The 26,213-nt window shown below is 32.9% G+C and overlaps 4 protein-coding genes across 4 annotated transcripts; 3 read left to right on the top strand and 1 right to left on the bottom strand.

Moving 5' to 3' along the window:
• Nucleotides 1–4,680: 4,680 nt before the first annotated feature.
• LOC108568866 (X-linked retinitis pigmentosa GTPase regulator-interacting protein 1-like) lies at nucleotides 4,681–10,597 on the top strand. Its single transcript, XM_017930213.1, has 3 exons — nucleotides 4,681–4,853; nucleotides 7,145–7,332; nucleotides 9,848–10,597. Exons 1-3 carry the CDS (start codon nucleotides 4,828–4,830, stop codon nucleotides 9,994–9,996), a joined length of 363 nt encoding a protein of 120 aa, XP_017785702.1. The 5' UTR covers nucleotides 4,681–4,827; the 3' UTR covers nucleotides 9,997–10,597.
• Nucleotides 10,598–14,051: 3,454 nt separating this feature from the next.
• On the bottom strand, nucleotides 14,052–16,091 carry LOC108568833 (spermine oxidase-like). Its single transcript, XM_017930134.1, has 3 exons — nucleotides 15,975–16,091; nucleotides 14,379–15,499; nucleotides 14,052–14,321 (listed from the first exon to the last, which is right to left on the bottom strand). The coding sequence occupies exons 2-3, from the start codon at nucleotides 15,497–15,499 to the stop codon at nucleotides 14,093–14,095; spliced, it is 1,350 nt and encodes a 449-aa protein (XP_017785623.1). The 5' UTR covers nucleotides 15,975–16,091; the 3' UTR covers nucleotides 14,052–14,092.
• Nucleotides 16,092–16,409: 318 nt separating this feature from the next.
• On the top strand, nucleotides 16,410–18,509 carry LOC108568865 (stAR-related lipid transfer protein 7, mitochondrial). Its single transcript, XM_017930212.1, has 2 exons — nucleotides 16,410–17,412; nucleotides 17,474–18,509. Exons 1-2 carry the CDS (start codon nucleotides 16,579–16,581, stop codon nucleotides 18,098–18,100), a joined length of 1,461 nt encoding a protein of 486 aa, XP_017785701.1. The 5' UTR covers nucleotides 16,410–16,578; the 3' UTR covers nucleotides 18,101–18,509.
• A 2,895-nt stretch (nucleotides 18,510–21,404) lies between these two features.
• Nucleotides 21,405–25,814, top strand: LOC108568858 (double-strand-break repair protein rad21 homolog). The gene is made up of 9 exons (XM_017930203.1): nucleotides 21,405–21,641; nucleotides 21,764–22,209; nucleotides 23,250–23,430; nucleotides 23,490–23,652; nucleotides 23,704–24,470; nucleotides 24,548–25,108; nucleotides 25,176–25,304; nucleotides 25,381–25,536; nucleotides 25,605–25,814. Exons 2-9 carry the CDS (start codon nucleotides 21,836–21,838, stop codon nucleotides 25,728–25,730), a joined length of 2,457 nt encoding a protein of 818 aa, XP_017785692.1. The 5' UTR covers nucleotides 21,405–21,641; nucleotides 21,764–21,835; the 3' UTR covers nucleotides 25,731–25,814.
• The last annotated feature ends 399 nt before the right edge of the window (nucleotides 25,815–26,213 follow it).

Here is a 26,213-nt window from a genome sequence, read left to right as displayed (position 1 = left end):
ATATTTTGACTTATTTCTCAAATATGATGTAGTCTTTAGTAGAAGTACATGAAAACTGTTAAGTTACAAATTAATTATAAACTGAATGTTACATCTTGCTTAATCATACTTTATTAGAACAAGTTAAATTTGTACTAGATTTTAAACAAAATTGATTGATTGATCTTTTAGTGTATCTTACTTTTTGTCTATTTACTACAGATTGATATGAGAATTTAAAATTACTATTAACTTTTATATTATATTAGTTTCTTATAGAACATTTTTCATACAACAATCAATGTTTATATAAATAACTTGTAGATTGAAAAATGAAAAGCACCTTTTTATTACAATAAAACTAAATATAGTAAAGTTGGGTATTATTGTTTCATTACATTTTCTATTAACACAAACAAAATATTTAAATTTTAGAGTTCTTATTGAAATTAATTACTAAATAGTTTTAGAACGGATTTGTAAACATGAAGTACAATCATACTTCATACAGTGCGAATAATCGGTTCCGTCAATATGCCGCACTGTTTGAAACCCAAATAATCGAGGATTTAAAAAGGAAAAGGCTAGGCTATCATTTATGTATATTAATTTTTTAGAATTTATTTTAATTTTGCTCAATACAAATGTAATTTCTTTTGAAATTTTCAAACAGTACTATAGTTTATCCCGTACTATGCTAGGTAATGTTGTATTATTTATGCACCTAATACAATTATTCTCATCTGTTTTCTGCATATATACATGAAAAACTTAACATCTTATATACTTATTTATTTATACACCAATGTCCCATATTGACAATACATAGGTTTTCAATTTACACTAATTAATTTTCATATTAGATCATTTGTGTATTTATTTTTGCTTCTACATGTCCATCATAACTTTTCACCATCTAAAAATTCCTTGTTTAGTTTGCAAGCAATGTTGTACTGTATTCTTCTCTCAGTATTTGCAAATTTTCTATGAAAATACGTACGCATTGTAATGGAAATGAAACTAATTAAAACTTGTCAAAATTAACTGGAACATCGAGTAACCTCATTGACACCGGTTTCTTCAACCACATTTACATAACTTTACATAGTTGTATCTAAAGTTATGCGCTCTTCATATTTCCAGAAATATGCATACATAGGTACAAAATAACCGAGGGAAATAATAATGATATGTGCGCTCTATTTAAAAACGAATTACATTCATGTAGCTTTCGTCATTATTTTTTTTGGTGTTGTTTGTTGCATGAATTTGAAAGCCACCGAAGCGATGTTCCGTCCATCCGTCCGTCGGCTTCACAGAAACTGTTACGTAATCCACTTTCGGCCACGGTTCGCCAAGTGTGCATGTCTTCTGCCGAGGATTGCGCAATCGAAAATAGACCCAAATCCTATTACAAGTTTCTATATTTTACGTCGAACGAGTACAACAATATGAATATTTTATAAAGCAAAATCCTTCTTCAATTTAAACGGACACAACACAACATTGCCATGGTAATAATCGATATCAAAGAATTGAAAGAATAATGTGATTTATGCGTTAGAGTGGATTGAAGACAAACAAACAAAAATATATGACTAGTCGTCCTTGCGATGCTTTAACGTTCACCATATTTGTGTTTAGAACTTAGCACTCCTCCAGCTTGGGTGGTCCTTAACGCACATCACTCTAATGTAATTTATTTATTCTGTGAAAACTAAATAAATTAATGATGATTAATATAATGATTCATGTATAAACTTTTCAGTTTTCTTTGAGAGCATTTTATTTTCAGTTTTACTTTTAAAATCTTCGTTCTATAGCAAGAAAGAACAAAGAAGTGGTAGGTAACAAAACAAAGGTTACAGGTAGAAAATTAGAAGAAAAATCTGATAAAGTTTTCTCTGAATTCATAAATCATAGTCATTGTGAGGGTAGAACTTCACATTCGAGCTTCGAAAAGAGAGAAGATGAAATTTATAAAAAAAATAGAGAAGTTATTGAACGATTAGCCAAAAAAAAACGTTACTCGTTGTCCTTCACTTTGTAAATCCCCTAATCGCTAATCCTCAATTAAAACGAGTGCAGATAACCATTAATACTACTTACGAGTACCCGAAATTACTTTTACGTGTTTTTCAATTGTACGAAAGTGTTGTTTGCTTTTAAACGGAACGCTCTAATCATAGAATTATGTTATTGATTAAATAATCAATACCGACGATATCGAAGGTGGGCCAGGTGGTTTCCATATAGGAAACGATGTAAATTAGCAGCGCTCCATTTCGCATGGCAAGCACGTTTTTTGTTTTGTGGTTTGTTTATGATATTCTAATCAAAATTTAATGACCAACACATATCACATTTTATTACGTATTCAATATTAATGTTTTGATTTAAGTAGCAATGAATTATTATAATAGACTAATATAATAGACTTGTAAGTGAGTATTGTGAGTTTATTATGTTAGATATTACGTAAAACAAAAATTTGAAAACTCTTGTAATAAGTATAGTGGGAATGAAAAATTGTATCATTCTTGAATATGTTCCTTCTTTTCTTTTAATTCAAATATTATTTATTTCTACTTTTAAGTCTTAACTAATAATAGCATACAATTCATACGTTTGATTTTATATCTTAATAATCTTCTACCCAAACAATAATTCACGGTTAATAACATGCTGCTATAGCAATGTAATTGATGGTTTGGTAAATCGTAACTTATCAGAAGCTATACATCGCACGGATCATCATGTTTCTATCGTAACGGTTTTTTTTAAATATACGAAACCATTGTTAATCTTAAGCAAAATAATCTTTTACATTTATCGATTTGATACAAATTCATATTTTGCTATTTATAAATACTAACCAATTTGTGAAATTTTCTCGTGCAATTAAAATAAGTTTTGATTTTTGCCATTAATAATTTACTGAATCATTTCAGTTTTTTTAGAAAAGATTCACATTTTTCTAAAAAAAATGTATTTCAGACTAAACTTATTTAATTTACTTACGTCTTTCAACTATTAATGAATAATAAAGATACAATAGTAGTTACAATATTGCCATTACCTGTAAATTATCCTACAATGTTCATATTGTATGAGAAGTTCTTAACGTTAAATACACTTTTCTACATATTTTTGTTGTATTAAATTACAATTTTCTTCTTCTAACATGTTTTCTTGTAAAAATTAAACTAATTAACCTATTAATATCATGTTGTCATGGAAACCAATTTGGTAATTCAATAATTGATCATTTGCAGTTGTTAACTTATATTGCCAGTACTTTTCCGTTAGAATACTGAATAAGCGCGAAAAGATTGCTAAAAATCAATGAATTTTTATAAATTATATCTTCATCCAAAAGGTATTTAAAAAAGATTTCGTTTTATTAAATGTTTTTACTACTTCAATTATGTATGTAACAATTAAATTAAAACTTGTTTATAGCATAAACATTGTCATGGTAACTAATTTGATAACCCAATATTTGCATAACACTTGTTGAACTTATATTGCCAGTACTTTTCCGTTAGGATACTGGATACAAGTTATGCGCTATGCGAGAAAAATTTTCTAAAAATAAATAAACTTTTATACGCATTTTCTCATTACAAAACATATTTGAAAACACATTTTGTTTTATTAAATATTTTTATTACTACAATTATAGTAATGTAACAATTCAATTAATGTTAAATTATTATGACAATATCATGCTGTCATGGTAACCAATTTAGTAATCCAATAAATCAACACTTGTTGAACTTATATTGCCAGTACTTTTCCGTTAAGATACTGGATTCAAGTTATGTATTATGCGCGAAAATGTTCTAAAAATAAATTCAATTTTATACGCATTGTCCTATTACAAAACGTATTTAAAAAAATATTTTGATAACTGCAATTATACTAATGTAACAATTAAAATAATGTAATTTATCATTATTATGACACTAACATGTTGTCATGGTAACCAATTTAGTAATCCAGCAAATCAACACTTGTTGAACTTATATTGCCAGTACTTTTCCGTTAAGATATTGGATACAAGTTATGTCTTATACGTGAAAAGGTTCTAAAAATAAATGAAATTTTATACGCATTTTCTCTTTACAAAACGTATTTAAAAAATATTTTGATTACTGCAATTATACTCATTTTACAATTAAATTAATGTTGAATTATGTTGTCATGGCAACCAATTTAGTAATCCAACAAATCAACACTTGTTGAACTTATATTGCCAGTACTTTTCCGTTAGAATCCTAGATACAAGTTGTTATGCGTGAAAAGGTTCTAGTATAACAAGGAGGGGGTGAGAGAGAGAGGAAAGGAAACAGAAAGCAAACGAAAATAACGACGTGCATTTCCCGCTATCTGAAATGATGAACAAGAATCCAAGATTTCTCGGAATCGCGAGATTTGGCAACGTCATTTGTTCCTCTCGAGCGCGGTTTTTGCGCGCTTCGAAATAAACCGGTAACCAGAGCGAAAGAAATATTTCGGTGTTGCGACGATGACGAAACATCCTTTTATATGATGATTAGGCGGAGAGGTGAGGAGTAACATCATTCAAAATTTGCGGCAAAATTCGGCAACGCTACCGGAAACTGGCGAGCGCCACCGACGTTTTCACCTATTACGAAAGCGGACCAATGGGAGAGCGCGTCGCTCCGCTTCCTTGCTGCGTCTCTTTCCCAGTTTTCTCTTTCATTTTGTGTGCGACTTTAGCCGGTGTCCGTACGTTTTTCTCTCCGAGAGATATCCTTCGGCAGTTCAACTCTATACATCTACTCGCTCTATTCGTGCTACAAGCTCTAAACTCTATCCAGAATGGCTGACAAGAAAGTAGAACAAACGTAAGTATATACACACACAAACACAACAATCACATTCGAAAAAAACACCCTTCAGGTTTTTGCGGGAAACTCGAGGAAGATGAAAAGAAACGGAAGACATGCATACAACACAGAAAAAAAAACTCGTGGCACCGGTTCGTGCTTGTTTTGGCGCCGGTCCACGACAAAATGGCCGACCTGAAAGAATATATACATAAAAAGAGAGGATGAATTAACAAACAGAGCGCGAAACCTTGAGGCCGTTTATTTTTATCTTCTATGTCCTGTACACATTGGGTTGTGCGAAAAAAGGACGACGCGAATTTAACGACCGCTCTTCGCGACTCAGCGCCACCTGAAGGATGCAATTTGCACATTGGAAGAGGATTCAAAAACTACACACAAGTGCCGACTGCGATAACAATAAACACGCTTCGCTTTTGTTTTGTAAACAACTTTTTGTGAGTGCTCTCACTTCACTTCTCAAGTGTCTTTTCTTTCTTTGTTGCCAACACAAACATACATGTTTATACAAAACATGGAATTAATACAAAAAATTCAAATTATACGCAGTAAAAATACACTTATAAAAGTAATTATAACTTTAAATTATTAGTGACATTATTTAGTACAACAATTTTACAATAACACAAATAATTACATATCTATGTAACCACAACAAAACAAGGATTTAATACAAAAAATCAATTTATAAACAGTAACTTTTTACAAAAGTAATTATAACATCAAATTATTAGTAACAATATATACATTACAACTATTATAAATCAAAATACTCATTAAATAAATAATTGTTAGAAAATTTCCCATCTACTTTTTCCCAGAAAGTCTAAAACTTTAAGTTATAAAAAATTAGTGGACTTGACAGTATATTATTCATATCGTACGTCACATTTAAAATAAATATTTAAAGAAATACATATGTATGCAATGGTTTTCGAAATTATCTAATTTGTAACATCTTCACCAATTTACTATTGCCATTGTAATTGTCAAATGGAATTAATTCACCTTACACATTGCTAAACTATCATCAATCTTTATTATTGTTTTTAAATAATAAACTTATAATAACTAAATTCACAAATATTTTGTTCAGTTTTTTAAACTAAGTCTGTAAACAATCTAATTTATTTACTGTAACTCAAAGCATTTATAAACTAGGAAAGTGTATACTTTGACCTTCTCAAATAAATGTAGACTTAAGTTAAGTGAATAATACATTATATTAAATATATTTATATTTCAGTTTTTGTTGTTTTCTGAGGAAAAGAGAAATAGACAATATTTTAAATTTATTATTCAGTTAACGAACAGTTCAGACAAATACACTTTCGCCAAATTTTTGTATTTGTATAAGAATCAATCGATGATATAAACTTGAGCAGTTTCTTAAATCCAACATCGGTTAACGAACAATTCGGTTTTCGAACGTTTATGAACAGATCTCAGTATAAGATAGCTCTTTCACATTCATTCAAACGTCAACAAATTATGTTTATTTTTGTTATTGATGCTCTATGTTGTTTTTTGTAATATTTTTGTGGGAAGTTTAAACAAATATTTTATTCCAGTCTCAAAGTGTAACTTATTTCTTTTATTCATTTTTCACTTCATCAGTTTTCGTGAGAAAAGAAACTCGTTTCTAACCAATAAATTTATTTCAATAAATGTGCTTGAAGTCTAAAATTCTAGAAATAAGTTCTATATTTGTTACTTATGTGATATAAAAATAAATATTACAAAGGACAGTCATTCTCTTCAAGTAACAATGTGTAATGTAATTAAAAAAAAATTCCCACACTTTATTTATGTAATATTGAGAAACGATAAACTTGAATACAATTCTTTTTTTTTGTTCATTTGAAGGAAGTTAGGAAACAATGTCGGTTTGTACGCAGCACAATTGAATTAATCTAACGGCATACGTTTCGTTACATTTATAACGATGATTGTTATTTACAGAGAGAGTATTTTGACAATCAAATATTTACAAATTAAGTTTTCACAATTAAATATTTATAATTAACAATTAGACATATTATTGTTTTTCTATTTTAAAAACTGAGACTTTAAATTATATTCTATATAAATTGTGGTACCACGCGTTTTTTGTGTTGTTTACTCCTACGCTTGAAATTATGGGAAAATTACATAGTTCATTTTTATATATCAACATGTATTTCATCATCGCATATTCAACTTCTCTATCGTCACTACTAAAATATTATCTAGATATTATTTTTAATATAAATTGTTTTTTTTAAATAGTAATATTATTTTGTTTACAGTGAAGTTCCAGTTGAGGAGACCGAGAAGGAGAAGAAGGTGGTAGAGGAAGAGAAGCCCGTGGTGGAGGAAGAGGAGAAGAAAGAGGAAGAGACCAAAGCTGAGAACGGCAAGGCTGAAGAAAACGGCGATGCTGAGAAGAAGGAGGAAGAAGAAGCCAAGAACGGAGATGATAGCACCGAAACCACCGGTAAGTCTCCATAATTACCATGCAATTTGGGTCATAACCTGTGGGTTTGGAAAGTTTATGTTTTGGGCCAACTAACAAAACTCGAATTATGAGACTTAGTATATTTCCTGTAAGTTAAAATAATGATTCTCTCTATAAAATTGAATATTAATATTTTTTTGGGACGAATCAAAGTTTTGTCAACACTATAGGATTATTCAGCAATATTTAACATTCACTGTATTCAAAATGATACGATATTTAAAGTCTATTTATAACCTTCACTCACTATATGTTTTATACTAGTTGATAGCTTTAACAGCTTGAGTAAGTTTTTTTGTTGTTTTATAATGGATTTGCCTTTAAAAGGACTTGAACTGCGCGGAGACATCTGTCGTTTAGCACAGAAACCACTTCCCTTTTTCGGATTTAAATATTCAAACCGGTTCTAACGAATGCGTTCGTTCTAAGCATGTAAAGCACAAATTCAGTACAGAAGCGGTGAAAACTCTTCTCAATATGAAGAAAAAACTACTTTGAAAAGTATAATAAACTGCTTTACAAAAGTATTAAAGAAGTCCCACGAAACCTGTCTTTTTGTTTAATTTAAAAATGTATTTTTGGTATAATTCGCTGCGCAATAAGAGTTTTCTCCGTCGCTCTATCACTATGGAAAGTGACGAGTAAAGCGTTTTCCACTTGCTCCAATTTCGTGTCATGTCCAATTACACATTTAACGTAGTATTGATTATTTTCTTTTTCCTATATATAATGCAAACATCAAATATGGTTTTGTCCGTAGTAGAGTTTTATTATTATTATTACCGTCGTATCTAACTAACGCACAATACAAACAAATTATATCTCGTGCTACAATGGAGGTTTATAAATAGCGCTTTCTAATGAATGATTTCTTAATGGACATGGAATCCATGCATTGGTGATTCCGAGAAAAATGGACAAACGAAACATTCATTGTTTTTCTTTTTCTTTAAGCAGATTTCTTGTAATAATATAATAATAATTTAACGACAGGGAATTTTGTAGTATCGCAGAAGTCGTCACGTATTTTGCCTTTCTGGGAATCAAAAGTAGCCTGGTTTGCAAGTTCATAGTGGGAATAAAATCATTTCAATGCGTCATAAACTTTATATGTAAACGTTTTAAACATAACAAGTAACTTGTTTAAAATTCCATCAAATACATTAATTGCTTTATACAATCTCAGCAGTATCTCGCATAGTCCGAGTAATTGATTCCGGACTGTTTGAAACCGGACTAATCGAGAAATTGAATACATACAACAATTAAACCGCACAAACAAAAGAGGAAAGAAACAATAGTTTTAATAGTTTTGTATCTAAATTTTCTAGTTTTTTTTTTAAATTTTCAAACCGGACTATGTTGAATCAGAACTGATTGAAGCCGGACTATGTGAGGTGTAAAGACTATTATTATCGATACTTTCTTTTTTATATCGATATTACTAAAATATGAACAAAGTTGTTTCAACTTAATTGAAAAAGTGTTAGAAACCAATCTAATTTATTGTATTAAATTTTGTAATTTGACTAGAAAATATATATTTTTATTATATAATAGCATTGAATACACTTCTTCTTGAAGTTGCTATAAATTGATAGACTTCTGTGTACATGAAAAATACTAATTTTGTGAAAATACTGCGAATTAATTTGCAAATGAACTACTTTTGAAATTTACTTTTAGAATATTCAAATATAGTCAGATTTAAAGAAGTTGGATATGAGGACCTAAATATATAGAGACCAAAATAAAAGTATTTGTATATTTCCAGCAGCTTCTGCTTTTCCAGTGAAGTTGTGAAATCCAATAAAATGGAGCAAGGTTTCTTTAATATTCAGTACATCTGAAACCAAATTAGTTTGAAATACAAAATTAGGTCACATTTACTCAAAGTCAGTGTTTAAATACACTGACATCCTAATGTTTGTTTGGACATATATTCTTACAAAATATGTTAATGCTTTAATTCTAATAAAATTTAATATTTAGTTAATAAGTTTATAATAAAAATCATTTTTTATGTCAAGTCCATTAAAAAAAAAGTAATTCTAGTTTGATCTGAAAGAGCAGACAAATTGAGAAAGCTGTTATGAAATGTGTGTGTATTAATAATACGAAGCACTTATCGCTTCTCATTGTTACTAAAATCATAAGTATACTTCTAGCTCGATTTGCAGGAAACACATTACACCGTGTGCTCACTGTGAAAAATCCAATATAACCGATAAGATAACACAGTTACGGCTGTTAACTAAAGCCATTTCCTACCAACAGACTATATGCTAAGTAAACTCTGATAACAAGTAAAAAAAAACACTGGGGTGTGCGCTTATTTAAATAAATTACCACCTGGACTTCTTGGAAGTGGGGAGAACCTTATCACCTGGTTTAGATAACATTGAATTACTATTTCCATAAATTATATTTACAGTGATTAGAACCAAACCAAAAAAAAAGAAAAACTTTTATATTTCTATTTTTTTTTTTGCAGATGGCGACAAGTGTTGCATAAAGAGGAAATCCGTTGGTGGCGATGCCAAAGAGGCTGAGGCCGATGGCGCAACGCCCGAGAAGAAAGCCAAACTCGAGGAACCCGCCGAAACGGAAACATCCAAGACCGAAGCGGAAGCCGCCGCCTAAAACCATAACCAACAACACACACTGCCAGTTCATAAGTCTTAATTTAAACAAAAAAACAAAAATATTATGAAAAGTTACAAAAAAAAATAATATTAATAATCGTGCATATATGATTAAAGTGAAATAATAGTTTGTGTGATCCGGTTAGATGTGCTACTCTCCCGTCATCCAAAAAAAGCGCACAGCTCGTTTTTTTGTCATGACACACTATATATAAAGTAATAGTTTTTTTTTGTAATAGAAAATTTTTGCATTTACTACATTATTTTTTATTTTGTAATTAATTAAGTTTAGTCGGCACTATTAACATTCCTCGCTCTCCATAGGGATATTAACTTTTGTTTGTTTGTTTTTTTTTAATTATTATTTTTTTATTGTTCGTTCTTTCGAGTTATCCTTTTTTCGTTATCCATATTCAACAACGGTGCAGTACTTAATGATATATGTGTAATTTTTTTTTACGTGAAATTAACCTTTTAAGTTCATTTATAATAATATCCATTCGTTTCTCGTGTTGTGATTGTGTGAGATGATGATGATAACAATGGTTCAATGGTCCTGTTAAATATATGAAACGCAATTAAAGATGACTAGAATTTGATTTGTGTTTTTCTTTTAATTCAATTTTTGATGTAGAATCTCCCGCGGGTCGAGCTCAGATGCGCCAGTAACATCAGCAGAAAAATAAACTACTACTTCTTGTTCTCGTTGTTGACAGAATGTGTTCATATCAGGAGGCTAAACAGGCATAAATATATAGATATATTTTTTAAAGAAACGCTCTTTTTGTTGTTATTATATATATGTACAAACAGATGATATATGAATGGAGAAGAAGTAAAGAAATAAATGGAAAGGCGAGTATGAAAAAGGAAAAAAGCAAAGAATAATGTATTTATATTGTACGTTGCCAAATAGTATTAACTGTATTTATTGTTTGTTCAGAATGTAAAACTGTATGTAATCAAAATGGGACATGTGAAAATGCTTCGATATATGTAAATGTAATATAGAAATATATATTTCAAGAAAATATTTTAATACACGATACACACACACATACACTATACAAACAAAAAATAAATAAAAACACAAAGTGGTACAAATTCAATGAATGTATTATTGGTATGGCAATAAAGAGTTAGTTTCCAATATAAGTAATCTAGTTGTTTTTTTTTTATTTCAGACGCGAAGGTTGTATTAAGAGTTGCTCCGGCTTCGGAATGCCGTTGCCATTTGAACTTATCCGAAGGTCATATGCTCTAAGTAACTACCGAAAAGAAAGTTTCTTGGCTAGATGTTCATCTCTATTGCTTCTCTACTCCTCCCTAATTCAGCGGTAACACGTCTGTTGTTAATTCCATTCAAGTTATGCGCGTAGGAAATGAATGTTTTTCCTGTTGCCATCAACATTTCTAATTAAAACCAATTCCGAATGCTATGCGCATAACATTAATGCCAAATTAGGCATCGCACAAAGTAATTGCCTCTTCCACTTTCAATCTCTGAAATAAATCTGTTTACTACCTTTCGCAACTATCACTGCTTTTATTTTTATATTGCTACTTATTTAAAAATCTACATATTTTTTTTCTTACATCACCAACACTTTCTTTACTATTCATATAAATGATATACAATACGTTTCAAATATAAAGCTTTGAAATAATAGATATTTTTCATATAAACTTAAAATCAAATTTAAACAATTCGTGGTAAATTCATATTAATAATCATTTCAAACTGGTAATATATACGATTTTATTTAAAAAAATATAATTTTGTGTAGTGTAGGGATGTGTAGTTTATGAATATTAATTGCAATATTCTTAATTAGTTTTATTGTACATATCAGTGTTTTTATTGAAAATTCAACTATACAAGTGTTGATCTTATCTTCAACCCTCCGACTAAGCCTAAGACTAACTTTTCTTTACATAAACATCCTACTAATAGTAGTGAATTAACATAGTGGGAGTACAATATTTGGTAATGGAAGATAGTACTTTTCTGAAGAAGAATTTGGTCGATTTTACATGTACATATTTGTAGTCATTATCAAATGGAATTCTGAATTTGTGTAGAACAATAGTCCTTGCAGAATTATTAACAATGGTCGATACACATTGATTACTTGGAATCTTCCTAAGTAGAATTTGTACTAAGTCATTAAGAAGTACAGTGGAACCTCGCATAACGAGCATTTTTCTTAACGAGAAAAATGAATTGTAAGAAAAATGACTCGCTTAACGAGTGACGTTTCGCATAACGAGACTATTAGAAGAAAAGTCCCAAATTGCGCGCCTTCTACATCATTTTTAAAACTTGTGTACATATATGTGTATTTTTAATATGTTTCACTATACGAGTAAAAATCCGGAAATTTTGGAACGGATTAAACTCGTTAAGCGAAGTAATATTGGTAATACTTTGAAACATTTACCAGTATAATATATAAGATTATATTAAAAAAAAAATGAGAAATTGTAGTACAATTTTCTACTTTTTTTATTAAATATGATAATTTAGAAAATTTTTGCATTATTATGCACACCCAGTTAATGTAAAAGTCGTTTCAACCTTTGTCGACAGCCAAGTTTAATTTCATTAAATCAAAAGAGGATTTATCATATTGAGTTTACTTCTCATTTATGTCTCATTCACGCCTTCAAAAAACGTCTTATTCACGAGACTTTTTGAGGCCTATTTGAATTAGATTTCAGATATTTTCTTATTAAGATATCAATAATAGACCACTTCCCCACGTAATTTTTTACTACTTAACTCTTTAAGGGACGGCGGGACACACGAATACCACCTTTTGATCATGCCTAGTAATTTTAAGAAAATGTTCAGGAAAGAAGAATTACCCATTAATTTGGTTGGTATTTTAAAGGATGAATCTTGATTTTTCATAACATCAGATGTTGATTCAGTTGACGAAGTTGTCTAAAAATTTGTTGGGTATAGAAAGAGTTAACTGGCGCCAGGTCCTAGGAAAAACTTAATTCGGACAATGCTTTATGTTGCACAATTTCAAAACATTTATATTGAGGATAAAACTTGGAAGTGATTTTAATAACCATAAATTAATTATTGTACAAAATTTGTATGTATCGAAAAAGCATCTGTCGAAAGTGAGGAACCGGTGAAAAACTATTAGAAATTGAGTTGCAGCTTAAGTACAAACAACTATGTTGTAAAATTTATAAAGAAACGTTGATTTATATTAGTATAGAAAAATTGAAAACCCATTTAACGATAATCCACTTCCAACAACCTAAATTTCATGTTTAATATTAGATTACTTTGTATAGCAATAATATTATTTCCAACAAACATTTTTTTAACTTTTATTTACTACGTTAAATTTATATTTGAAAAAATACTTTTATTCAAGTAATCAATATTGATTGAAATACTTACATAGGAAGTGTAATAATGTTCTTAGAGTTGTTTACTTCAGAAATAGTCTTAAATTATTGTTTATTTTCAACGAATTAGTAGGAAATTATAAAATAAATTTTAATAAAAGTCTGTCAAAATTGACTTCGACATTAAATTAATAACGAAATAATGACTAATATTATTGTCTTATACTTTTGTAGTGTTAAAATTAAATAAATATGTTTATTAATTTTCATTTATATAAGAAAATTTCATGTTTATCGAACGATTTTCTATATAATTAAATGTCCTTAATATTACTCTAAACTAGTATCTGTCTATTTACTTTAAAACATTGTATATAATAGAAGTGGCAGCTGGAAATTAACATGTTTCAAGCTGAATTATTTATCATGTCTCGCTTCCCACAGCATTGTTACACAATTTGACTTTCACCTGGCTCCTCGTATCTGCGATGTTCCGAGTGAAAGCGCTAGTTTAGTGTAACAATAGAATTTTCGGCTTTTAATGAACCTTCTCCTTGCGTCGAGAGACGAAGCAGTTTCGAAACGCTTTTGTGCCGCCAAGAATCTAATCGAATGTCCGCAATTATTATTATTTTTTACTTTCGTTTCTTCGGTTGCTAAATAATAGACAATTTAGGGAAAATGAAAATGTCTTTATTTATATGTAAAAGGTGTGCTTTGCATCACAAAAATTTGAGCAGGTGTTTCGCTTGTTTTTGCCCGGATTCGTAAGCGCCATGCGTGGTGGAGAAATGGCTTTCGTGCGCAGCTTCACCTGCGAATAACACCCTTGGAATCGAGTTGATTTGTACGGGAATGTTTAAGGAAGATGGTCCAACACCTAGTCTATCGGAATCAGGGGTGGTGTGGCTGTAAGCTCCACGAATCCAACGATTGGTAGACCAATTGCTTCTGAAATTATTTGAGAAATATTGTAAAACAATTTTTTTTAAACTAATTGATATTTACTTGTAAACTTTCTTAGGATAAGGAATTTCTTGTCTGTTGAGGAATTTCCTTAATAAATCGACACATTGTTGTCCAATTTTAATGTGACAAGTTTTCTCCATTTCCTTTACTCCCAGATCGCTAACCCAACCTACCAACATGTTGGGTTGATCCAAAACGTTATCGAAACCAGATAAGTGCCTAATCCAGAGATCGTCTTCGCAAAACTGAGTTTTCCAAATCAATTGAAACCCATCACATTTCCACCAATTCTCATCGAAAAGCAAAAACACTTTTCCCATTCCACCAAAACCCAAAGCATCTATACCATCGCTAATCTCCTTAGGTAATTGAAAATTCAACATTTCATTTTCTCGCTGCAACACTCCCAAAGAACTAGTGATTATTACATGTTTCGCGCTAATCTTTACTCCTTTCGAACAACATAATTCCATTCCATTAAAAGTTTCATCAATTCTCTCAACAGCTGTATCCATTAAAATCTTATCTTTTGGTATATCGCCAAGTAAAGCTTCAATTAAAGCCCCATAGCCGCCTTTTAAGTTGACGTGAGCTTGACCATCTTTTCCTAAACACGAATACTTTCCCCATTCCTTCGCGGATAAGCGTTTGAGATCTCCACAAGAGTTATCTATAAGTTGAAAACGGACGTGCCAATCGTACAATTGCCATAATAGATTAGCATCTTCCTCTGATTCATCCACGAACTTTTGAAACTTCTCCTCCAAGAAATCGCCTACAGAATGTGGATATTCGTCGGCGTCTACGAAGTTTTCGCATGCGGTTAGAATTTTGCCAACTTCGATGTCGACTCTGTTGACTAGAAAATCGTCAAACTTGTAACCATCCTCTCGGATGTAAATTCCTAAAGCCTCGTCCGAGGTTTCGGGATGGATTAAATCGTGTTTCTCTGCGAGGTTGTAGAGGTCCGTGTCGATTCCGTGCACCCATTGTGCGCCCAAATCGATTACACTCTGACCGACCTTCAGAGTTTCCACCCTTCCTCCCGCTTTAACACCAGCTTCTATGATTAGAAAATCTTTGAATCCTTCCGAGATCAGTTGCCTCGCGGCTCCTAATCCTGCCATTCCTGCTCCTACGATAGCCACGACGCAATCCATCTTCAAAATAATTAACAGTTTTCAATATATAGCTTTATTTTTAACTTAAAAAATTAGTACTACACATGATAAATAATATTTAAACTATACATTTATTAATGGGACTAGTATAAATTGGAAATGTCAACAACAAAGTCTAATTACATTTGTAATTCAAATTATTTATCTTAAAAAATATTTGATTTAAATTATTCTTTTAAATAGTTTATTACTTCTATGTTTTGGTCAAAACATCCTGTTAGTTGAAAGTCGAAAATACCGAGTTTGAATTACTAACTTAAAGTTTGTAACCATTTATACATGAGTGTTAATAGTGGAGTACATATGATAAGTAGTTTCTCGTGGTTTCCCATTCAGGGATAAAAAGGTTTTAATGGATTATAAATAGAAGGAATCTTGAAGGAATTGGATGACTTGAGGCGAGCCAAATACTGAAATGAACTGGCATTAATCCCGTATCGGCAATTTAACCTACCGTTAAATAGAATGCTGACTTATTTCGATCAGTTCGTCGCCTCTTCACGTTCTCATGTGACTTAAATTAAGTATCACTGACGCGATAAGTTGTAATCTCTCCAAGAGTCCTTTTCACATGCTGACATACTTTTGAATTGGAACTAAATCTAAATGTTATACAATTGTAATATTTAATTATAATTTGAATTATGTAATAACACGTTCATTGAAAACAGTTGTAATTAGTAAAATACAATCAATATTTATTGAAACAATACAATTTATGTATACATAGATCGAAAATATACAAAGTCCAATGATATTGTACTATATTTATATTAATATTTTAAGTAACTAAGTAATATAATAATGATGTAATATAAATTTTTACACCGCCATGATTTGAATTTGGGCTGGTGTTGCCAACGTTGCGAGCGATTGGAGTGCAATTCCCTAGGAATTGCACATCTAGTGCTGGTCCCAAACAAAAAATGTCAAAATTTCAGTAACTTTCCATCATCAAAATAAATCACCTTCATATACCCCGCAGAAACAAGACGTAAACAGGAATTGTCTATCGGAAAGGCGGCCAGTGTGGAGTGATCCGACGAAACCGCAGAATAATGTACTCGAGGAATATTCGCCAGACGATCATGAGTTCAACCCATAACCTTAAAAATGTCGTCCTCCAATTCAAGTTACTAAAAGCCGACAACAACCTATTCAAGTACTCGATGTCGTTACGTAAGTTCAATTTGGCCGAACTGCTGGAGATGCGTAAACTGGCGCTCGAGAAGTTGTTCAGGAACAGCTTCAGACAGGAGCCTTCAAAACTGTTGAAGGTATGGGCAAGGCAATGTGAGTGTGTGCTGGCACAAAGGGTTCGAAGGGGACAGCAAATGTTCTCACTTTATTCAAAGCTATGGGAGGAGCATGCATTGAGAGAGCTCATCAAGAATATGAGAAAGCAGCTTACAAGGAACGGCAAGGAATGCCTCTTTAGTGCCATTGGAGTGGTATGCTACAACTGGGAGAGGAACAGAATATCTGATGATGAGATCAGAAGCCACATGAACGAAATTGAATATATACAGCTGCTTCGAGATAAAACAGTAAAATGTCAGGTGTGCAATCAGGAGCCAGAGATTAGTGACAAGAACATCATGGCTTTCTGTGATTGCAAAGGCAGGAAAGCCTCTTTGGATACCTTTGAAAACTGGTCATTGTTTATACAGCAGAATGATTTGATTGTTTGGAGGAGGTTACATCAAAGTGGAAGCTATGAATATAAAGTGTACGGTTCTTATAATGATGTCACAGCAGAAGATTTTCTGAGTGTCCAAATTGATACCACTTATAGAAAGGAATGGGATCCAACTGCAATTGCACTGGAAGTCATTGAAACAGATTGTATACCATCAAATAGTGATCTTGTTTATTGGGAGATGCAATGGCCTGTAATATTTTCACAAATACTTGGAAACTCCAAATCTAATATTTTTTTCATTTTTTTTTTAGAGATTGTTTTCCAACAGGGATTATGTGTTTAATCGTAGGTTTCTAGTGGATCCAGCTCAGAGGACTGTGATGTTACTGAGCAAAGGCACTGAACATCCAGATTATCCTGCAAAATCGAATAAGTTCAGAGTGTCGGATTATTGGTCGTCTATGGTAATTAAGCCTTACACGGAGATCAACAAGCCAGGTATCGAATTTAGTTTAACTTACTACGATAATCCTGGTGTGAACATCCCTGCATCTGTGACGGCCTGGGTAGCGTACAGAGCGATGCCGGATTTCCTCACGCGTTTAAGAGATGCTACCAAGAAGTATAAGCAGTATTGCCGTGATCACAACTGCAACAGTATTTACTCGTATAACGATAGGACAGTCTCTGAAATTAACTTAACGCTGGACGAAGACGAGAACATCCTGGATATTTTATTAGGAAACAGCAATAGAATGAACGATCAGATGGCTCCTGACTTCATATCGAACGATCACGGCAAGCAGGTGGTGCGAGAAAGGGTAGAGCCACAACTTCCCAGCTCCACGCCTGGTGCAGATATCATCCTGTCACCATCACCTATCGTCCAAGATCAAAGCTACTGGAAATACCTGCATCCAACTTACTATCTAAGTTGAAAATTATTTATTGAAAGTAAACAATAAAAGACTGCAATTTGTACATTAATTTCTGGTAAATGCCAAAGCGTTAACAATTCAACTTTCTGTTTGGAATTTCGCAAACGGAACCGAGTCGAAACTTTAATACGAAATCCGGTCGAAAAGTACAAAAAAAGGGAGGTGCGTTATTTTATTCTTTATAGTCAATGGGGCGCAAGATTTACATTTACGCGTCTCATCTGTGTTTTAGTTTTTACTTGTTTTATATATATAATTGTTAAATGAAATATGTAATATTTTTAATCGATTGATTTGCTTTCAAAAAAGCAGTTTTGCCCAAATGCAAAAGTTATATATTTATTTGTTATAATCGACATGACTGTTTATTGGCTGTTACTACATTACAGATAAACATGGTCTATATTTATTGGGAGATGATACTGCCCAAATTGAAATGATATTAGAAGTGCAAGAAAGAAACAGACCACTTTCTTACATATACAATTTATATATTTGCCACTTTTATATAATTGGTATAAAAGACAGAATAAGAATATATGTGTCTAATATTAAAGAAAAGATGCAGAAAGCACAAACAATTTGTATCTTCTATTTGATCCTCTCCAAACTTATTCCCATCTCAACAACGCATTTAGCACGCAAATATTTCGTGCAGACGAAAACAAGTCGCACCGAAAATAGAGCGCAACAAGCAAGATAATAATGTTCCTAAAAATAAATATGATATTCATAGTTATAACAACGCTAATAAAAATACGCTTCACGTTGTTTAAAGCTAATACATATTCAATATAATTGCAATTTTAATGAAGATTGCACTTTTAGTTACAAAAAGAAAACAATAACTCCGTGAAACTGATAAAATTATCTGTATGCACGATGTTATCAATTTGCTAATTATTGTTACGTCAATACATGCCTAAATTAATTGGGTATACGTCAGTTTAATAATATATTTTACTGATTGCAATTAATTGACCTGAACGTAAAATGAAGTGCGTAATAATTGCAATTATAATCCTCAATTTTTAGTAGATAATTCAACGTAATGAAGTTTCCTTTATAGTTTGAGCTGAAACACATTTTATCATGTTAATATGTATTGAAAATTAAATTTTCAATATGTGATTATATCAAAATCCCGACTGTATCTTTTATTATTAAAATTTCTACAAAAATATTTTTAAATTATTTCCGAGTGTAGTCATCATGTACTACATTTTTATGGGTACTCGGCAAATGATATTATTTTGATAATTATTATGACTACGCTCCGGAATAATTTAAAAATGTTGTAGAAATTTTCAATGTAGTCGGGATTTTGATACAGTCAACTGACTTGTTGATCTCCATGTCGGGATTTCGATATAGACCCGATTATTTTAAGTCTTGTGTTTTCAATAACAACAGTTAAGAACCGTTCTCTTAATAACTTATTCAAAATTAAGATTATGATAGTATTGTTTGCTTGTAATTTTCCTCGAATATTTTATCTGCATCTATTGAAATTATATTATATGTTTATGTATTAGTTAAATTTTATTGAAATAATTTATGTAAAAAAATATTTTTTTATCAAATCTTATCAATGCAGGATAAATTGACTATCTGATTTTTATTGATCATGTTTGAAACTTAATGAGTAGTCTTTAAAAATGTTATAATGCAATAACCAAATGATTTCCATCCTTTCATAGCCAATACTCTATATAATGTCATTATCTTGATGTTTGTCTGTAGATAGGTACAGTAAGAAAGTTTGTGTAAATCATCAAAAAAATTAATGATTATTTTGAAATATATTCACGTAATTAAATTTTATAAAGCGCCAATACCGTGGATCTATAACTTTACTTGCGATGATTATAGATGGAGTAACATCCACTTTGTATAAGAGGTTGCATGTAAATTTAATAATGCAACAGCGCCAATCTTTCCCAACTATTACTACCTTTCAACATTTTCCGACAGATAACAATACCTAGCACAAAACAGACATTAAATTCACAATTATTGGCAACTAAATAAACACTACATATTTAAAATTACAAATTTAAACATGTAAATTACTTAAATGTGAAATGATTTACTATAAAAAGAAGTCACAACATCAAATCTATGTATAATGTTTCTCTTGTTAATAACGAGGTAGATAGAAAACAAACTGTTATAAAATCGCAAATTGTTAAAACTAATTATGCAAGTTATATAATAAACTATTTACTTATATAATATTATTACCTCATTATTTGCGTAATTAATGCTTAACTTTTTATGTCTGCACATGTTTAGTCTTTTCTTATTAAAATTAAACAAATCATCCGCAATAAAGTCAGCAAAATCATAAAATTGAATGCAGTTTTTGTGGAGGGATGATCTTAGTAAAAAAAAAACAATATAGGTTATACATATTATTAATTCATGTAGGCAAATCATAATTATTTTATGTTTCTTCTAAAATCAAAATATTTGTATTTTTTAGAAAATCAATTGCGCCACAACCAAGAACTTGGTTCGCATAAAATCAGACATAAAACCATAATTATACTGAATAATTTTCATTTCTATTTATAAATATTACAACCTGGTGGCAAGTTAAACAAATAAAATTAAATTTAGTGAATCTGTAAAAAAAATAAGCAAATTATCGGAACAGAAAATTTTATTGCTAAAGTTTTCATTCTTGAAAGTCTGATCAAATCAAATAATGCAATGTTTACATCTTTCTCGAAAAGAAGTTAAGTTTGCTTAGCATTAAATTTGCCTAAAAGAATATCGAGTAGAAAGTTCTTTAACAATTTGTTTTCTCTAAAAGTATGTCTTTTTAAAATATATTACGCTTTTTATAAATATTATTAAGATGTATGGTTTGATTTAGTATTCACTAATTTTCTTAATCCATGGAAGACCTAAAGTTTAATTTGTCATTTAATAAAAATAATTTAAAAAAAAATATTAATATTGGTTTTCTTATGTGAATGTTTGTAAACTTTCTAGTGGACATGAATTCTAAATGTTTTATGAAACATGTATGCATAGAGGTTGTTGGGAAAAGGGGTTTCTTTTTGTTTGCGGAAGTTATGAATCGGATTATCTGTAAGGTAGTTCTAAGAAGGTTAGATGAGGAAGGGAGTGCAGGGGTTATAATGGTGCTTCCGTTACATTTTTACGTGGTCTTCAGTGGTTTACTCTTCACCACCACTCCACTATTTACAACTGCCGTAACGTAACATGGCATAGTAATGAGCGAAAGGAGAGGAACAAGAAAAAGAAGAAGAGGCGCGAAGAGTGGATGAGGAATAGGCATGCGCCGTACAAAGTTAAACTGTGGCTTCACTTGCCGCCATTTTGGAGGTTCGTGTTTGTGTCGTTTGGTTGTTGTGTTTACTGTGCGGAGCGTTTTTTTAATTTTTATTTGAGTTCGTTCCCCGTGAAGCCCCGCGAATTCGACCCAACGTTCCGGCTGTCCCGTAATGATCGTGCTCTGTGGTGTCCACCGATTGAAGCCATTCCGCCCGTCGTGGCTCCCCTGATTTCGGTTAGTTTGCTGCAATTGTTTGGGCCATTTGAGCGCCAACGCTAGCCCCGATTTTGGTTAACTGTATATTCAACATACGATGAGCTGAGCAACGCTGATCTCCACTACGAATACCTTTGCAGGTCCAGTTCGAAACTCGGATCGCCGACTGTTGTTGATCTTCGCAGCGCCGTTGGCGCCCAACCGCAGAAGATATGTTTTACGCGCACTTCGTGCTTGCCAAGAAGGGCCCCCTGGCCCGGATCTGGCTCGCCGCCCACTGGGATAAGAAACTCACCAAAGCCCATGTCTTTGAGACCAACATCGAGAAGTCCGTGGACGGTATCCTGCAACCTAAAGTCAAGATGGCTTTGAGGACCACCGGACACTTGCTGCTTGGTGTTGTCCGGATTTACTCAAGGAAGGCCAAGTATCTGTTGGCTGATTGTAATGAGGCCTTTGTCAAGATCAAGATGGCCTTCCGGCCTGGCATGGTTGATCTGCCTGAGGAGCACCGAGAGGCTGCTGTCAATGCCATCACTCTGCCCGAAGTCTTCCACGACTTTGACACCACCATGCCTGAATTGAAGTAAGTTCATTCATCCCACTTTGCTTTTCATTTAATATCACTAAACTAACACATTCCCATTCAAGTCCATACAAAAATTTGATTTCTAAAATCAACATGTGAAACTAAAATCTTATACATTACCATTCAAAATAAAATACAATAATCTTACTAATTGGTGTCAATCTGATTGGAATAACTTAAAAAATATTTTTTTTTAATAAAATGCTCTATACCAGTGATTCTCAAACTTTTTTGTCTGCAACCCCCTTTTGGACTCTCCAAAGAATGGGTATGTGTAGAAAAACATCCAGGATTGATTTGTCATTAATTTTTTTGCAACCCCCACTTTGAGAATCACATAAAATTATAATTTGTTACAAATACATTTGTGTATGTCTCATTTATTTAGTCCACATAAAGTAAATAATTATTTATTTACCAAAATATAAGAAAAAAATAAAATTATGTTATAATACAATAAACTTAGGCAGAAATACTAAGGTTGATCTTATTTAGAATTATTGTTTATTTTTCATTCTATTTATTATAATATTATTATTATAATAAACCTTAACATACTCATAAACTTAGGTTTATTTTATTTCAGTTCCTGCATTTTTCTGTTAAATAATTAAAGTAAATTATTGTTACTTGCCTTCACAAAAAAAAATAGTATAAATAAAAAATTAAAATATAAATTTTAATGTTAAAATTTTCCATAATTTTGCTTAATAATAAACAAAATTTGCATAAACAAAATATTATGTAATTTGTATCTAAAGAGTGACTAAATACACACTGGAACCTCACTTAACGGAATTTCGCTTAACGAGCACAATTAATTGTAAGAAAAATGACTCGCTTAACGAGCGACGTTTCGAATAACAAGTGAAGATGAGAAGAGAAGTCCCGGATTGTGCGCTTGCTACATCATTTTTAAAACTTGTGTAAAAATCCAGAAATTTTGGAACAGATTAAACTCGTTAAGCGAGGTTCCACTGTATAAATAATATTTAAAAAAATATATAATTTTTAATATAAAAAATGTTTTGTTACAGCGATGTAGATATCGAAGCTCAGTTCAGTTTGAATCAATCGAGAGCTGAAGAGATCACGATGAGGGAAGACTATGGTAGTATATCACTTGTCACCCATGACGATGGGTTTGGTGATATGGGTTTCGATACCGATGCCCCTGATTTAATGAGGCATACATCGATAGAGCCCTCCATGGAACAGGTAATTTCGTATTAATTAGTTAATAGCTGACAATATAATTAAACGAATTTGTATTTCAGAGTAATCTGTTATTCAGTGATGGTCCGCCCATCGACAATGTTACCATGGATAAGGAGAGGGAACCAATCCCGTCGACGTCGGGCACGCAACATACGCCCATGGAGGTCGATGCGCCACTCCCGGACGACGATTTTGGCGGGAATATAAATCAGAAGATGATTTGTAAGTAGTTATTGATCTTTAGTCGAATTGTTGCTTATTGTATGATTGTAGGTGGCCTTTTTGATGACGCCCCGATGGGTGATTTGCCGCCCGTGGATAGTCATCATCTGCAAGAACCGCCGCTACCACCGCCTACGCATGATGACAGTGATGATGACATGGATTTCGGAGGTCCTCCATCCTTAGGTGGTTACAGCTCCGATAACAGCCGACCACCGACCCCAGCAGCGGCGGCTGCAACTGCCGCTCCAGAAATTGATTCTCATGTGACACCCGCCCCGACGCCCGTTCCTCCGTGCGAGACACCAACGCACATACCCGAAGAAATTCGAGTGGAAACACCCGTAGACCAATCAACGCTCTTGCAGAACGATGATGAAAGCTTTGCCCTGCCTCCCGTAGACGCGACTGCAATACGAGGCGTGAACAACAAGAGCAAGCGGAAACGAAAACTGATCGTTGATGAAGTCAAAAACATATCCGGCGAGGAGATGAAGAACCAGCTGTCGGACACGAGCGATATTGTGACCACATTGGACTTGGCTCCTCCCACAAAGAGGCTGATGCATTGGAAGGAAACTGGAGGTGTGGAGAAACTGTTTGCGCTACCTGCTCGTCCAATTCCCGCTAGGTCGCTCTTCAAGAACTACCAGAGGCATCTGATATCCAGGTCAATCGGGACGGAGGACTTTGCCATGCTTGGAGACGCCGACTCGTTGGCTCTCGATCAGATTCGAGAGAGTGAAGAACAGGCCAGTTTCGAACCGACACCTCTTCCCGGGAAACGCGGACGCAAACGGAAAAATATGGAAGATCATGTAAGTTTTATATTTCCATAATTGTCAACAAATTTAGACTGTTAGGTCATTTGTATTTATTATTAATTTGATTTCAGAGTCGGACGCCTTTACATCCAGAACCAGAGACTCCTTTACCTTTGTTACAACCTGAAGACGCTTTAGCCTCGATGATGCCGCATACGCCATTGGCGGCGCCGGGCACTCCCTCTCCTCATATGCATGCGCCGCCAACGCCGCTGATGGCTCCGCCCACACCTCAAATGATGGCTCCTCCTACGCCTCAGATGATGGCTCCACCCACTCCTCAGATGATGGCGCCAGGAACGCCACATATGGCGCATCACATGATGACCGATCCACATTCTTCACACGATGATATGCCACCGCCCCCGACGCCAATCATGGGATACCCGGGAACGCCCGCCCCCGGAACGCCGCTTCACCATCACATGGACGAGATGCCTCAACTACCACCCGACCAAGTGCACTCGTTACTCAACGAGCAAGATTCGTTGGGCAACCTGGTGCCGCCCATGACGCCGGCTTCGACGGAGGATCTGCTCAGCGGACACGGTTTGGCCATCCCGCAAACGCCGCACCACGACAGCTTCGGCAGCGTAGATTTACCGCAGATGGAGAATATGGGTTATGATCACGTAATACAAAAACCTTCGATTCGCCGAGTTTTACAGAATTCATAACAATTTGTTATTTATTTTTCAGGGAAACATGCAAATGGCAAATATGGGCTATGATGAGCATCTGCCAGCTCAGACACCGGCCGGTTCGATGTCCGAGCGAATACACTCACCATGGCAAGGAGACTACGACTTCCCTCATTCTGTCGACCCCGTAAGTTCTTTAACGCTACAATACTATATTTATTATATCCGAGCATGTCAAAACAATTGTATGTTCTCTTTTCTAGGCCGATGAACAGCAAGTTGACGAATCCGATGAGCAATTCGAGGAGAGGGTACTGAACAAGAGGGCATACCAAATGTTCACCGTTGTACGGCAGAAAATAAACAACACCAATCAATTGACGCTGTCCGACATGTGCCATCGCAGCACCAGGAAACAGGTAAGATCACGAAGACTTCGGACGTTTCATCTGACCAATCCGTTAAACAAATTTTCTTCTTTTTGCAGGCCGCCCAGAAGTTCTACAGTTTGCTTGTACTGAAGAAGTTCGATGTGCTTGAACTGGTACAGGACGGCGCGTACGAAGACATCTACGTGTCGAAGGGCAGCAAATTCGATAACCCGGTTTTGTAAGTTAAGGAAATTAATATAAATATATATATACACATACACACAAAACGCGCTCGCGGGCAAATATATATATATATACACATAATATATAAGAGAATATTGTTTTTGTACATAAGATTTGATTGTTTGTTTTTTTTCTCTTTCGGGGTGAAAATAACGATTGATTTGTTTGGACGAGACACCACACCTCATCGTTTTCACTCTCGTTATCGTTTAATTATTATTTTTTTCTCTAGCGAAATATTTTTTATTCGTCGAAGATGAAAATAATCTGAACCGTTTGTACTAAGGAGGTTGTAAATATATATATATATCTACGTATATTATGCAAAGATGATGACGTGTAAAAACAAAACCGCTAACATAATGATGATGATTTGATCAAAAATATTAGATAATAATTTTTTTATATAAAAATTTTTGGGGAACAATATTTTTCGTAAAAAAAAGCAAACAATATTATATATATATATACATAAAAAAAAA

The sequence above is a fragment of the Nicrophorus vespilloides genome, unplaced genomic scaffold, assembly GCF_001412225.1.
Source record: "Nicrophorus vespilloides isolate i.1.1-1 unplaced genomic scaffold, Nicve_v1.0, whole genome shotgun sequence".
NCBI lineage: Eukaryota > Metazoa > Arthropoda > Insecta > Coleoptera > Silphidae > Nicrophorus > Nicrophorus vespilloides.
This window is presented reverse-complemented; position numbering and strand designations above follow the sequence as displayed.

Coding starts and splice junctions, on each gene's coding strand:
- LOC108568866 (XM_017930213.1), top strand. CDS start 4,828: ATGGCTGACAAGAAAGTAGAACAAAC. Junction 4,854..7,144: donor GACAAGAAAGTAGAACAAAC/GTAAGTATATAC, acceptor TTTTGTTTACAG/TGAAGTTCCAGTTGAGGAGA. Junction 7,333..9,847: donor TGATAGCACCGAAACCACCG/GTAAGTCTCCAT, acceptor TTTTTTTTGCAG/ATGGCGACAAGTGTTGCATA.
- LOC108568833 (XM_017930134.1), bottom strand. CDS start 15,499: ATGGATTGCGTCGTGGCTATCGTAGGAGCAGGAATGGCAGGATTAGGA. Junction 14,322..14,378: donor TATCCTAAGAAAGTTTACAA/GTAAATATCAAT, acceptor AAATAATTTCAG/AAGCAATTGGTCTACCAATC.
- LOC108568865 (XM_017930212.1), top strand. CDS start 16,579: ATGTACTCGAGGAATATTCGCCAGACGATCATGAGTTCAACCCATAAC. Junction 17,413..17,473: donor ATTGGGAGATGCAATGGCCT/GTAATATTTTCA, acceptor TTTTTTTTTTAG/AGATTGTTTTCCAACAGGGA.
- LOC108568858 (XM_017930203.1), top strand. CDS start 21,836: ATGTTTTACGCGCACTTCGTGCTTGCCAAGAAGGGCCCCCTGGCCCGG. Junction 23,431..23,489: donor TAGAGCCCTCCATGGAACAG/GTAATTTCGTAT, acceptor TTTGTATTTCAG/AGTAATCTGTTATTCAGTGA. Junction 25,305..25,380: donor TCCCTCATTCTGTCGACCCC/GTAAGTTCTTTA, acceptor TCTCTTTTCTAG/GCCGATGAACAGCAAGTTGA.